This window comes from Giraffa tippelskirchi, chromosome 1 (genome assembly GCF_054371585.1).
Source record: "Giraffa tippelskirchi isolate mGirTip1 chromosome 1, T2T-mGirTip1v1.2.pri, whole genome shotgun sequence".
Classification (NCBI taxonomy): domain Eukaryota; kingdom Metazoa; phylum Chordata; class Mammalia; order Artiodactyla; family Giraffidae; genus Giraffa; species Giraffa tippelskirchi.
In genome coordinates, this window is record NC_137275.1 from 129136765 (window position 1) to 129151560 (window position 14796).

General features: G+C 41.2%; 1 protein-coding gene across 18 annotated transcripts in view; it reads left to right on the plus strand.

Annotated features, from left to right (window-relative positions):
* Nucleotides 1–14796, plus strand: part of PINX1 (PIN2 (TERF1) interacting telomerase inhibitor 1) — a 63842-nt gene that overhangs the window by 11673 nt on the left and 37373 nt on the right. For 12 of the 18 annotated variants that reach the window (XM_081495760.1, XM_081495796.1, XM_081495751.1 and 9 more), the window contains 2 exons: nucleotides 3395–3487; nucleotides 9776–9852. In XM_081495760.1, coding sequence (XP_081351886.1) covers nucleotides 3395–3487; nucleotides 9776–9852 — 170 coding nt within the window. Of the gene's footprint in view, nucleotides 1–3394; nucleotides 3488–9775; nucleotides 9853–11693; nucleotides 11741–14796 lie in introns of all 18 variants that reach the window. The other 6 variants (XM_081495865.1, XM_081495844.1, XM_081495834.1 and 3 more) reach the window with 1 other exon arrangement.

The window sequence follows — 14796 nt, forward strand, 5'->3', positions numbered from 1 at the left end:
TGAGTGCTGAAGAATTGATGCTTTTGAACTGTGGTGTTGGAGAAGACTCTTGAGAGTCCCTTGGACTGCAAGGAGATCCAACTAGTCCATCCTAAAGGAGATCAGTCCTGAGTGTTCATTAGAAGGACTGATGTTGAAGCTGAAACTCCAATACTTTGGCCACCTCATGCGAACAGTTGACTCATTGGAAAAGACCCTAATGCTGGGAAGGATTGAGGGCAGGAGTAGAAGGGGACAACAGAGGATGAGATGGTTGGATGGCATCACCGACTCAATGGACATGAGTTTGGGTAAACTCCGGGAGTTGGTAATGGACAGGGAGGCCTGGTGTGCTGCAGTCCATGGGATTGCAGAGTCGGACACGACTGAGTGACTGAACTGAACTTTTACTCTGTCTCACATTTTTAGATTGATGTCTATAATGTTTTTAATCATAGTCTTAAATAGTTGCAAAGAATGTGTATCTGGCCTATTTGGGAAATATTGACTTTTGAAAATAAGAGCTTTTCATCAGTCCCAAATGTGTTCAGTAGGTATTTAATACTAGAGCAATTTGATATCCATGGTCTTCTGTTTAGAAATAGAAAGGCAAGTCCTTTAACACTCAGCAATATTGTATTTTCTAGTTTCTTTTCCTCTGAAATAATTCCATTGCATATACCCCATAATATTTTGTATTAATATATTTTTTGCTTGAATTTTTAAAAACTCATCACCTTGTCATGTTTCTCTGCTACAAAACAAATAGATATAAATTTTTGGTTTATTTCTAGTAACCTCAAGGCCTACGTGTAAATATTTTTCCTTTCGATTCAGTTGTCATTACTAATTAGTAGGTTATAATTAGCAAACTAGTATTTTGGTCATCTGATGCAAACAGACACCTCATTGGAAAAGACCCTGATGCTAGGAAAGATTGAGGGCAGAAGGAAAAGAAGGATCAGAGGATGAGACAGCTGGATGGCATCACCGATGCAATGAACTTGAACTTGGGCAAACTCCGGGAGATGGTGAGGGACAGAGAGGCCTGGCATGCTGTAGTCCATGGGGTCACAAAGAGTTGGACACACCTGGGTAACTGAACAACAATTAACAAAACCAGGAAATGCAAGTTTTGATAAATAGTTGTTAGAATGGTAAAACCTTTTTGGAACTGCCTCTCTTGATGAGATAGATAGGGTGGGGAGAGGACTGGCTTTGATGAAAGGACCCCTCCCTGACACCAGCACTGCAGCTTGTTCCTTATTGATCCTGGTGCAAGGAGACCTGTGCTCTTCTGGTGTAAAGTGGGAGAAGGACGCAGGGGAGAAGCAAAGAAGGAGGACCAGAGTGATGTATCTGCACAGACCAGAGCGGCTTTAGGTAAGCGTGCGTGTGGACAGGCAGGTAGAAACTGGTGCCCTAGGACGTGTCAGGGCTCGGGTTTGCTCTGGGAAGGTGGTGAGGTTCCCAGGAGGTTCTCACCTCCCCTAAGTGTGAGCACAGCTCTGCGGGGACACAGTGCACAGGTTAAGGATGTGCACTCACACACGTATCTGCCTGGCTTCCAGTTCCCTCATAGCCACCTCCGCAATGGGTCTTATTTTACCCTCCATGCTTCAGTGTCCTGTGAAGTTGATTTAATAATCATAGCAGCTATCTTCCAGGGTGGTTGTGAGATGAAATGCAGGAATGCATAGAAAGCTTAGCCCAACGCCTAGTACTTTGATAAAAACTACTTCAGTCTGGTACGCTGCTTGGTGATTTGTGTTTGGAACATCAAAATTGAGAATATAATGTGCTATATGAAGGCTTTTGCCTGCAAAAAGAGCAGAAGAAATTTACAGGTAGGATATCTTTGAAAGAAGTTGCAAGTTGTTCTTGGGAAGTGATCATGGAGAGTGTTTCAGGCTGTTGATGTGATTAAGCCATGCTTAATCTGAAAGCTTGAAGCATCTACCTTTATGTTGTTCGGCTTACTGTGTAATTTCCTGGGAAGAATTACAGTTAGTTAACATGTTTAATCATGTTAAACAAGCATGTGCTTGTTTTGCTTCAGTATTAAGGTGAGAATTTCTTTTTTTCTCCTTTCTCTAATCTCATATTTATGTATTTCCTTATGACATAACTATAGGAAAATTCAGTCTCTTTTCTACCTATGACGTTCTCTTTCTGCTACCTGAATTTGACAAATAAATAAAGTTGAGGGCTTACAGGCAGTTCATTAGAATCCTGTCACTGACTCTCACCCCAAATCTGCTTGCTTTGATATTTCAGGTGAGGGACTACATTCTCCCCCACATTTTCCTCTTTTGTCAAAGGAATATAACCACATGACTTCATTCCTCAGTGATTTGTTTTTATTGTTGTTTCTACCCCGAAAGGTGAGCCTCCAGCGAAATCTGGAGTTTGAGGTGGTGGCTCAGTGCCAGCTCTGCTCCTCATCTCATCTCTGGTCTGTTTTTGGATTATCATTAGTCTGTCTTACCTTTACTCACTTTTTTAAAGAACTTTTTATTTTGAAACAATTTTAGGCTTACAGGAAATTGCAAAAATAGTTGTAGAAAGAGTCCTGAATACCTTTCATCCAATTTCTCCAACGATGACATCTAATAGAGCCATAGCGTGATATCAAAAGTAGGAAATTGACACTGGTGTTGACTGCTAACTAGACCACAGTTCTTATTCAGTTTTCACCAGTTGTTTTTTTTTTTTAGCCTTCATTTAATTGTGTGTATGTGGTTCCAATGCAGTTTTATCACATGTATAGATTCATGTAGCTACCACCACATTCAAGATACAGAATTGCTTTATCACCACAAAAGAGCTGCCTCATGCTGCCTCTCTGTATTTGTACCCACCTTACCCCCCTAGCTTCCAAACTCCACTTTCATCTTTGTCCCCTTTGAACCTTTCGCTGTTGTCCATCTCTGTAGTTTTTCCTTTCCAGAATGTCTGAGTGGGTCATTTAGTATGTAGACTGACTCTTTTCACTAAAGCATAACGCCCGCCAGTCGCCTGCCAGTGAAGTCCATCCAGGTTGTCACACGGTATCAATATCTCCTTCCTCTTTATCGTGGAGTAATTTGCTCAGCCATTCACCCATTGAAGGCATTTTGGTTTATTTCCAGTATCTTATTGTCACAAATAAGACTGTCATGAACATCCATATGGAGGTTTTGTGTGAACACAGATTTTCATTTCTCCTCCTCCAGAGTGTTATAAATTTCTGGAGAATGGCCTTGCCTGATGCATAGTACACAGTTTAAGAATATTTCTAATCTTTGGTTACAGTTCAGTAATAAATGATAAGGCTCCTAAGGATTTTATTTAAACAAGACCATGTCACTGTAGGGGATTGGGAATGGAATGCAGAGAGTTTAACATAAGCTTTTCATCCTTTTTTTTTTTAAAGACTCCCCAGACAACAAGGAAAAGAGGTCTTTCAGTCTTGAAGAGAAGTCCAAAATCTCCAAAAACCGTGTTCACTATATGAAATTCACAAAAGGTAAAATTGAGCGTTTCTTTATTTGTTTTAAATCTCTGTGTTCACATCTGGGTTTCTTAGAGCATTTTTAGCTCTTCACCAGCATCACTTGTCTTATGTACAAAATGGAAAAGGAGGGACTCACTGACGGGCTTGATCCACAGCAGTGCTGAGGTGTCTGCACTTGTGAGTCATTGGGGGTCTTGTTAGAGTGCAGACGCAGCCTCACGCATGCCGAGGTGGGCCCCAGATTCACCCTTAGACTGCGTGCAAGTCCTCTGGCAAAACTGAGTGCGAAAGTTAACTTGCTATTAATATTTAGAGGAGAAAACAGACTTTGATGTGGCTAAATTTATCGCTCAGTACTTTTAGTCACATTTCTCTTAGTTGCGTTAAGCTTTGTTTAGAGTTTAATTTTGGTGTTGAACAGCTCTTAAAATGGACCCATTTAGAGAATCATATAGAATCTCTATGAGATTCATAAACATTCATGAAGTGGTCTTTATATTGAGTTCTCTAGTATGAAAGATCTCACTCCCGAGTTGACTCTTCTATTGTTCCACACCATTTCTCCGTTTCATGTAGTGCAAACTTAACTGTTCCATGGTCATTGCAAAGGTAGTGTTAGAAAACTTGTCTTCATCGCCACCTCCCCACTCGGGTTCCAGGGCTGTACATGGTCAGTCGTGGGTGCAGCTGTCCTCTTTAACCAGCAGGTGGCAGTCTTGTATTGGACAGAAACCATTTAACTTGCCCTCATCAACTCCCTAGATACTCTCCCACTTTTATGTATTAAGCGTACTTCCCAGGTACAAAACCCTGTTTATTATATTAATATACTTAAAGTATAAGTATGATGATAATTATGTTATCTAGTCACCATGTGATGGTTCATCTATGGAAGACTGGATGTGTATTTCTACCTCTATATGGCAGGAAAAGCACATCTCTTTGCTTTAGTCTTGTTGACGTGATTGGGAATTCCCTGACTCCTAGAACCCCCTGAATGGCAGTAGGAGCTGGAGTTCCCACTGCTCTAAACTGTTCATGGTGGTTCTCATTTGGAGCAGGACCCCACAAGGTAGACTGGGCTTGGTGTGAGGGAGGCCTCGTGGCAGAGCTGATTAGTTTTGGGGATGCATGCAGAGAGAGACTGGGGCTTCCCTCTTCTGTCTCATCACATTAGCCCCTCTTCTTTCTCCCAGGATAGAACCTTCTCTGTCGTTCTCCTGTGTGGCTTCTGAGCAGGGGTTCTCTCCACCCTGACCTGCTGCAGGACAGAAAACAGTCCTTGGTGGCCACTCAGTACTTTTCAGGAGGGGCTAAATGGTCACTTCATCCCATCCCTGAAACATCCTTCCTTTTCATTAGACCCTGTAGGAAAAAAAAAAAATAGATACAGCGGAAGGGTGCTGAGCAAACTAATGAAATGAAAAGTGCCCTGTGACTTTTGGATAGCATGGCAGCCTTTTAAGCTTTCACTTTTGCAAGTAGAATCTTCTTATTTTCCTTTAGTGGCAGCCTGCATGCATGATTTCACCTGAAGCATTTGCTGAAGCCGGAATAAACCTCTTCCATCTACTTTACTCTGTGGATGCCGGGAGTATCTTCTTTCTATTCCTAGTTAAGCCCTCCCCTTGCCCCTTCACCCTGTCAGCCTGCTTGGTGTGTTGTTCCTTCTTTTTCTCTCTTTTGAAATGAAGTTTATGGGACTTCCCTGGTGGTCCAGTGGTTTAGACTTCGCTTTCCAATGCAGGGGGCGCAGATTCATTCCCTGGTCAGGGAGTTAGGATCCCACATGCCTCAAGACCAAAAAATATAAAACAGAAGCAATATTGTAACGGATTCAATTGAAGACTTAAAAAAAAAAAAATCTAAACAATGTAAAATAATATGAGGTTTGCTTATTTATTAGCTTTTTGGGGAGATGGGAGGCATTGGTATGCAGGGAAGATAATTCAAGATATATTACAAAGGTAGCAGAGAAGATTGGGAAAACAGAGGAAAAGCAGAGTGGAAAGCGGTAGAAAACACAGAAGGAGGCAGAAATCCAGGTAGTGAGGAAGTAATCAGTTGCCATCCATTTTAACAATCCACAGTGTAAGTTTATTTTAAAGTTCTCTAATTTATTGAAAGAAGTCTTCCTTGTAGAGCAACTGCTGTCACTGAATGTGAATGATAGACTGTTTCCTCCATGGCAGACTATCTTAGGTCACCGGAAGCTGGGTTCTGGCTGTGACTCTCTCAGACAAATCACTTCACCTCTTGCCTTCTGTCAGCCTCAGTTTCCTTTTTTGTGAAATGAAAGATCTTTTTCCGTCATTGTTGAGTTCTAAAATAGGTTCTTTTTTAGAATTTATCAGAAATGATGCCACTGTGTGAAAATCATGGGTGTTCAGCATAATGGATGATAAGGATTTTAGCTCAGGGATCTGCTCTTAGTTACAGTAACTCACCCGTTGGATGAGGAGGGTTCAGATTGTAGCTCCATCAGTGGTCCAGAAAACCAAAACACGAGAAGGCAGCATTTTATTTAACTTGGTGTGAAGAATGAAGATAAAAATTTCGCTGCACAGATTACAGCAGCAAACAGTAGTGTAAAATTTGTTACTACTTATATATTGGCTGTAGCATTTTAGTTCTGATACATAATTATCCCTTTCTCTCATCCTAAGTTTATAATTTAAATTCGACATAATTTATTACATAATTTCAACATGTTGATTTCATCCATATTTGTTTAAGGGCCTAAACTCAGTGGTGGTTTTTTTAAATCTAAAAAACGTCTGGTGAGGCCGTATCTGCAGAGAAAAGAAAATTAGGGAAGATGGCAATTTCTCCAAAGCCGCTTTTGAGGTTTTTAATATTTAACAGGGAGAGGTGGTCCAGAGAGCCTGGCTTTTTGCTCGCAGTCATGCGGTGGCTGAGTGGGTGGAAGGTTGTATAGACAGTACTCGTGCAGTACTGTCTATTCGTTGTATTTAGACTTCTTTTCCCTGTAACAGTCTGTGACACTTCACTCCTTAAATGAGGAAAAGTACTCGCACTTCTCTCACGTGTCCTGCTGGTCAGCTGCTCGTCTGACGCCGACTTTAGTGTCCTGACGAGGCTGGCTCCCTGCAGTCAGACTCTGCTGGGGTTGGGTGTTCTGCTTCTTCTGGCTCTTTTGACATTTAAGTGTAAAGGAGCACCATTGCAGGCTTTAAAAAAATATTCCAACTGGCTTATTATCGTTGTGAGGATCTCATTTCACCCCTGTTTCGATTCTTTCAGGTTCCCTGATTTTCTCACATTATTACCCTTTCAGAGAAGTTTCCTAATCTTCCATCCCTCGGCTTATGGTCAGTTCTATATGTTTTCATTAAGAAACAAAGTCAAAATATAATATCATCTGTTTTATCCTTCTTGATTGGGGAATGCAAATAAATTTTTGAAGCAAGTGAAGCTAGCTACCTATGTAATGCTTCAGTGTTTTTTATTTAACTGATGTATTTTTCAACCTGCATTTTGTTTCCCTTGCGCCTTTACTATGAGTCGAAAAACTCAGCTTTTTGAGCTCTGGTTATAACACAGTGCTCACTTGTTGGGCTCTGTATGATTTTTGCCCTTAAACTAAGAGAGGCTCTACATCTCCATGATTCTTAAGTTCTTGTGTTGGTATTTTACAGTTTTGCTTGCTTCCCATGTGGACTTCTTGGTGTTGTAAGTGAGTCTGGCCGTAGCAGTCATATTCTTCTCTCCAAATTGCTACATTGATAGATGGGAACACCTGAAAGTCCTCATTATTAGAAAAACAGCTAAAATGATCATAAGTAAAGTGCTGTTCTCTGAAAGAATCAGATCATCCTTTCATGACTTGGTTACATCAGCTTGGCTACTGGAATCTTTTTTTTTCCTTGGTTCTTGGGATATTGTGGCCAGTTGAAGACTAGTGGGTACAGAAACCAAATCCAGGCAGATGTCATATATTTCCTATTCTGTTCAATTTTTTGATGTCCTTTTCTCTAAGAAGTTCATCGACAGTATTTGCTGTGATTTGACCATGATTGAGAATGGAGACCAGTAAATTTCTAACTCATTTTTAATATACATATTGTATTCAAAACTGGCCATAATTTTATAACATTTATAAACTATTCAACCAGGACCATTGACTAATAACTATTTCAATATCACTTCCATCTTCACAGTTTTATCTACCTTTAAGTTCCTTTTCTTTGGTCTCTGACTCTTAATTCTTCTCTGTGTTTTGTTTTCCAGATCAAATCCAGAGCAAGGCCTGTAACAGTCCTGGTTTCCACATTTGCTTAAGTGAACTTTGCTAAAGGATAAGCATTTCTGATACAAGAACCCGTCACCAAAACTTTAGAAACATTTGCATCTTCATTGGTACATTCTCTTATTAGCTTGACAGCTTTCCCTTTGATTTTTAGCTTCATTTTTCATCTCTGTGTGTTCATGTTTTGACATCCTGTTTTAGGATTGTGATCTTGCATGTTCACCCCTCGCTTCCTAAAACCTCCAGCATTCTTTTTAGTTCAGTTGTTGTAAAAGTGATTGCCATTTGCATTTCTTTTAGGGTGTCTGTTCTGTTTCAGAAGCTAGCTTAGGGGTGGGTGGCCACTACATATTTTGATCCCAGTACAACTCCTTTTTCTGAAATAGAAGCTGCCGCCCTGAATGTTCTCTGCAGTGTGGGATGGGTTACACTGAGGGCTAAGCTCAGAACATACCTCAGACCTCCTGAGGGTTGTCCACTTCTCCCCTCAGTGGCCAGCTTTACTCTCCGCTATTCTGGTTCGTTGTCTGTGTTCCCATCTGGGAGGCTTCATTTTGCTCATGAGTAGGTTTCCTCTGGGATCATCTGTCTGGGCTCTATGGACTAACCAGCTAGAACCAGGAAGCTTTCTTTATTTCCAGCTCAGGAAGAGAGGTGAGAGCAGTGCAGAGCCTGCCCTCCTGGTGGGAACAGGTTGCACCGACTGGACTTATGAGTCTGGTACGGCAGCCTTGGAAACTGGTTCTGGCACCTGGTTTTGCATTACATTGCAGGGTGTTTTGTTTTGTTTTGTTTAATTTCATAGAGTCACTGAACAATATCATATTTGAATGCCCCAGCGATAGCCAGTGAACTGGAACCCTTCTGGGTCACGACAGTGCTGTGCCAAGTCAGGTTGCTGCAGGAAGCCAAGAAGATAACTGAGTCCGTGACAGTGGAACTCAGTCTTCCAACTCAAAACACAGATTCCTGTGTCTAACCCAGAGCCTCACTCCCCCAGAGCTTTCAGACTTTATATATACATCTACCATGAAGTTGACAAACGGGAATAGATATGGTTGGCTGCTCACACAGTATTGTCGGTAGAAGTGGAAATTCCATAGAAGTGAATTTTAAATTAGTTGGTTTGTGGGTTTGAAATTAAGTTAAAGAGTTTAGTGTTTTTAATAAGAATCAAGGATCCTTTGGACACCATTTTTGCCAGAAGCCATTTAATTTCCTACTCATTACTTATCCTTTTATTTAAAATGATAGCACTATTACAGTGAAAAAAACAAAAAAAGTCTGAAATCTTTTCACCCTAATGCAGCAATTTTTATTTGCATTTATAAAGAAATTTCATACATTCAATTAATTCCTGGGCTTCTATGTGTCAATACAGGATGTTCTCATTCCTGTGCACAGGTGGGGTTTTGAAGCTATGTATCTTAGTAGCATATTTTTATTCTGCATTTTGTAACCCTCATTGAGTATAACTCCTGTCTTCTTGAAGTAACGGAATTTTACTGTTTACTAAGGAAACCCAGAGGCCCAGCAATGATACCTTGAAAGTGTACCAATAGTAGAGCTAGCTTGAAAATTTAGTTTTCCTCTCCACCTGCATGCTCAGGCTTATTTGTACCATTAAGAGGAAGTCAGGGATTCTGGTTCACTTGTTTGATTTTTAAGTTTAATTAATTGTATTTAGTGATTAAACAGTGTGACCCTGATACTGGAAAAGATTGAAGGCAAAAGGAGAAGGGGGCAGCAAAGGATGAGATGGTTGGATGGCATCACTGACTCAATGGACATGAATTTGAGCAAACTCTGGGAGATAGTGAGGGACAGGGAAGCCCGGCCTGCTGCAGTCCATGGGGTCGCAAGGAGTCAGATGAGACTTAGCGACTGAACAACAACAAAAGTCTGTGAAAGGGAAACAGAAAGTTGGTAGTTTACAAAATTGTTTATTTATTTTCCAAAACTCAGTTTCATAGTTTATATTTGTGCTCCTTATTCTAGAATGTATTACTGAAGGCATCATGTTTTTCTAGGGAAGGATCTTTCATCTCGGAGCCAAACAGATCTTGACTGCATTTTTGGAAAAAGACAGAAGAAGAGGACTCCTGAGGTATTAAACCACCTACGATTGATACATTGTGTCTCAACACTGATTTTCAACTGTGTATAGAGCTATTTATGTTTATTACTAAAAGTACTTTCCAGACAAAGTTACCAAAAAAAACTTAGAGGCTTCATACAAAGGCTAAGTGTCATCCTCTTAATAATAATTGATGGATGATAATAACTGTTGATAGATTACAAAGAGCCTTAAAAAGAATGTGTATTATCTGGGGTTTTTTTTTCCTCCTGGTGTGTGGACTAGACTAACCTCAGGGAGGAACGCCTGTTACCAAAAGCCTGAGCCAGAGGCGTGTTGTTTAGAGAAACAGAGCAGGAATGCTGGGGGCCACTCTCGATCCTCTATGTGGGTTAGGAGTATTTTCTCCAGTGATAAGGCTGAAACAGGAAACAAGCTGGATAGCGGAAGGAAACTGGGACCATGGGGGAGGGAAAAACTGAGAGAAGGAAAAAAAAAAAGGAGTATCAGGAAGTTCAACCAGATAGGAACTAATGGAAATAGTTTTTTAGTGTCTCCCATTTCTTGCTGATTCTCAAATCTGAAAACTAACTTCCAATCAGACTTCTCTTTTTTGGTTGTTTAAATTAAAAAAAAAAAGAATTATTGATTGATTTCACATGAGATCTTTAGTTGCAGTGTGTGGGATCTAGTTCCCTGACCAGGGATGGAAACCCGGGCCCCTGCATTGGAAGCCCAGAGTCTTAGCCGCTGGACAACCAGGGAAGTCCCTAGTTGGTTGGTTGTTTTTCATTAGTTCTGAATTTTCATGTTCTGTTTTGTGAATTGGGTTGAGTTTTGTAAGTGGTTTGCTCGATGTGGACTCTTGAATTTGAATTTCCCTTCCTCCTGCAAGTCTCTGTCACTCTGCCTCCCCCTCCTCACCCGTACCTGGCATCACCATTCATGAGTTGAGCTGCTTTCCCAGCCTAGAGTTTGCTAAGGTCATTTTACAAGGAAGCACCTTTTGGTTAGCAGTAAGTTTAAACTAAGCCCACAAACAAGCTCATTAACACATTTTAGGTCTGTATTTTTTTGCTAGCAGTGATGACTTCAGTAATTTTTATTAGCGTGTTGACCATTGATTTTGAATCAAGATTCACAATAATCTCTCTGAGCTGGGACATGACCAAAGCTAGATAGATCAAATTTTGTGAAGATGTGTAAAATCTCATGAATCTTTGAAAAGAACTCATCTGAATGAGAATTAACTTAGAGGCTGGGAACATGTACACTGACCACAAGTTTGAACTAAGTCAAAATAAGAAATGCAGTATGGCAACTGTCCTGAGTTCAGGCTTGGGCTGCTTTAAAAGCAGCTGGAAGCAACAGATGTTGGGGGTGTTTTCTGCACTGGTGACTGTATTTGAACTGGGTGCTGTATTTTATAAGAATGCATTCAGACTGTAGCAGTTGGGCTGAAGAAATTTGGAAAGCAAGTTTTGCAGAGGAATTAGCAGATGAGCAGTTAGGAAATTCTGCCTGGACTACAGAGAGACCCTGACTTTGAACGTTTGAATGGTTTCAGGGGTCCTCTGGAAAAGGAACAGATTAGTTTGGTAAACTTCAGAGGACAGACTAGAACTGGTGGATGAAATTAGTAGAAAGATATCTCCTCAGAGAAAGGAAACAGTGTGGGCTGGCAGAGTGGGCCAGCTGTGTAGGATGTGTCTCATGGTTAGTTTCCTGGAGGGACTCTTGTAATAGGTGAAGGTGAACTGTGTACGCGTGAGCACTTCCGGGTCTAAGGTTCTCTGATTCTGGAGGAAAGCGAACACACGAAATACTCACATTTGAAATGGCACTTGACTTGATTGTTTACATTTTCCTAGACTACAAAGGAGAGACCGTTACTCCGATTGCTCTTCCTTATCTTCAGGTATGTGGGCAATCTTGACTTTATCTACTTACGTTCTTTTTCCAGGAGATGAGTGTGAATTGTTTGATGTGTTTAAATAAGAAATCAAATAATGTTGAGGTAAAATAGCAGGTTGTCCTCACAGGGGCCTGAAGTCCTGCATGACCACACCTCCCAGCTCTCACACACTCTCACGGTCACTGCCATCCTCGGCTGGTTCTCCCTGCGACTCTGCCTTGTCACTCTGGCTTCCAGCTCCTCCAGTACCTCAGGAGGGCTCCTGCCTTGACTTTCAGTACTTGGTGGCTCCTCTGCATGGAGTGCTTGTCCCCAACTCACATTTTTGTGCAAATGTTGCCTCAGCTGGCCTTCCTTGACACCCTAATTTATAGCAGAAAATACAAACAATAACAACAAAAATCCCTGATCCTCTTGTCCCCTCTCCTTTGCTTTCTTTTTCTCCATAGCAGTTATCACCATCTGAGGTACTAAATAGTTCGCTTGTACCATCTGTCTTTCCTTAGTAGACTGGAACCTCCATGAGAGCAGGAGTTTTGTACTCCATGCCATCTAGAACTGGGCCCGCCATGGAGTAGGTTCTCAACAAAGTTTTTGTCGAACTGAATTCAGCTGTTGATATATACTTTAATCCTTGGGGGAACAACACAGACTAGGGCATCATTAACACTACTACTGGAGAAGTTAGAAATGGCTACAGAGAAAATTGATGATTGACCTGGGCCCAAAGAGCAGGAGTGTCTGAATGGACAAAGCACAAAAAAGAATATGTACCATGAGTAACAGCTCTTCCCAGGCCTCAAACTCAAGTGCCAGTGGGTCCAGGCATGTGACTGGAAATGTGTGAGTAGTCTGACTTTTTTTTTTTTTTCCAAATTTCTCCATTGATGTAGTCTGACTTTAAGATGACAGGGAATCAGAGAAACTCATAGCTTGGTCTGAAAGTGTGCAAGATTCACAAAATAATAACCATGATGATGGTGTCAGTGATCTCACCTGACGCAGACTACTAGTTTGCAATCCTTCACTTACCTGCAGGTGAGAAAGCTGGGCACAAGCGTGGAACTGCATAGTGGAGACTAGCTGCTTGGACTGTCTTGTTGAGTGTGTTTGGCAGTATATACTGAGCGTGTGTAAGATGTGCTTCCTGTCTCCTGGATATGTGAACACTCATATCTGTCCTCTGTAGGAACTTGTAATCCTCTGATACTCCCAAGTTCACCTTCTCCATGCTTTGCCTGTCAAGGGCACAGAGAAGGGTAAGAAGCTTAGAGAACGTGTAGCACAGTGGGCAGCTGCCTGTCTGTGGGTGTATAAATAGTGCCTTCAATCAGGTTCCTCTCTGGCCTCGTCTAATTCAGCGTGCGGGTGAAATCGTTCCAAGTGAGGAAGAAGCATTGCAGAGCGAGATTTTCTATTGAGCACAGCTTTTGATAAAAGCAAGAAGAGCTAGGTATTGACTTTTTGGTGCCTGTTCTATCAGTGGTCTGTTAATCAACAGAGGATAAATTATTGCTCTTCAGAAGCAGGAAAGGATCCCCCTTGGCTTGAAGGCATTTCCACCCTTCTTTTCTTTGTTTCTTTCTCCTTATTGGTAGAGGATCTTTCCTCCAGCCATTTGCTCCTTGGGGGTTTTGTTAAGGACTGAAGGGAAACTGAAGGGAGCCCTTTTGATTTATCTTCTATCCTTCCCTTTTGGTCACTCCACGGGGCTAAAACAGCCGAGTTGGCTTTAATATGTTGCCATTAGAGACCAAACATTAGCTGGAATAAACCATCATGCCTCACAATGAAAAATGTCCCCTGATTGGCTAATTAATCAGTCAAAGGGGAATGACATGGCTCTCGGCTTGAGGGACTCTGCTGGAGAGAAACAGGCTGTTGATAAATGGTTTTCCAACAAATTCATATATCAAGGAAACTTAGTCATTTTTTAACTATAGTTTGTGTGACTGCAATTTTCCCAACTTTTCCTTTTCTGCTGCTCTTGCTGTTTAGGCTGTGTTTTCTGTTGTTGATAGAAAAATGTAGGATTTTAGATATGAGAAAATAAATGCTTTCTCCTTACTTGTGTCTGTTAGTCTGATTGCTTTTGATTGTCTAGGCTTATCAGGAGGTGAAAGAAAATCAGATAGCTGTCTCCAAAATAACTGATGGATTGTAAATTTTCCTGCCTTCTTTCAAAGTTAAGATCTCCAGATTTGGGTCCACACTGTCTGACTTTGAATCCTGGTTCCAAAGTAATATATGCACATAGATTTAAAAAATTAAGCTGCACTAAACATCACAACGGAGAAGGCAATGGCACCCCACTCCAGTACTCTTGCCTGGAAAATCCCATGGACGGAGCAGCCTGGTAGGCTATAGTCCATGAGGTCGCTAAGAGTCAGACACGACTGAGCGACTTCACTTTAACTTTTCCCTTTCATGCACTAGAGAAGGAAATGGCAACCCACTCCAGTATTCTTGCCTGGAGAATCCTAGGGACGGCGGAGCCTGGTAGGCTGCCGTCTATGGGGTCGCACAGAGTCGGACACGACTGAAGCGACTTAGTAGTAGTAGTAGTAAACATCACAAAAAACAACATTAGTCAGTCATACCCCTCACCTCTTTAATCTCCTAAGCCTGTTTCTTACAGCACCTTCATTTTTTACATGGTATCTTATGTGGTATTTATCTTTACATTTAAAGTACAGATCTTACATTGACTTTCTTCATGTGTTAGTTCCTGACGTTATCTGGACTTTTATTTTGGTAGGTTAGGATTTAGGCCTTTTACCACTCAAAATACTGATGCATTATTCTTATCATTTATTATAGTGTTATTTTAGTGTTTGGTGTTTTTATTTTTATGACTACATAAATAGTGTTCCCTGCTAAGCCAAGTAGTGTACTCTATGTTTCTTTTCACATTTTTGTGATGTTTTCCGGTGGGGGAACGAGGTGTAACTGTAATTTTCTGCATACCCTCTACTAGGCACAGCGTACAAAACTTTCTGCTGTGTCATTTATATCTGATGGTCTGCCAGCTCGGTATTTTCCCCAGGACACCGCCCTCC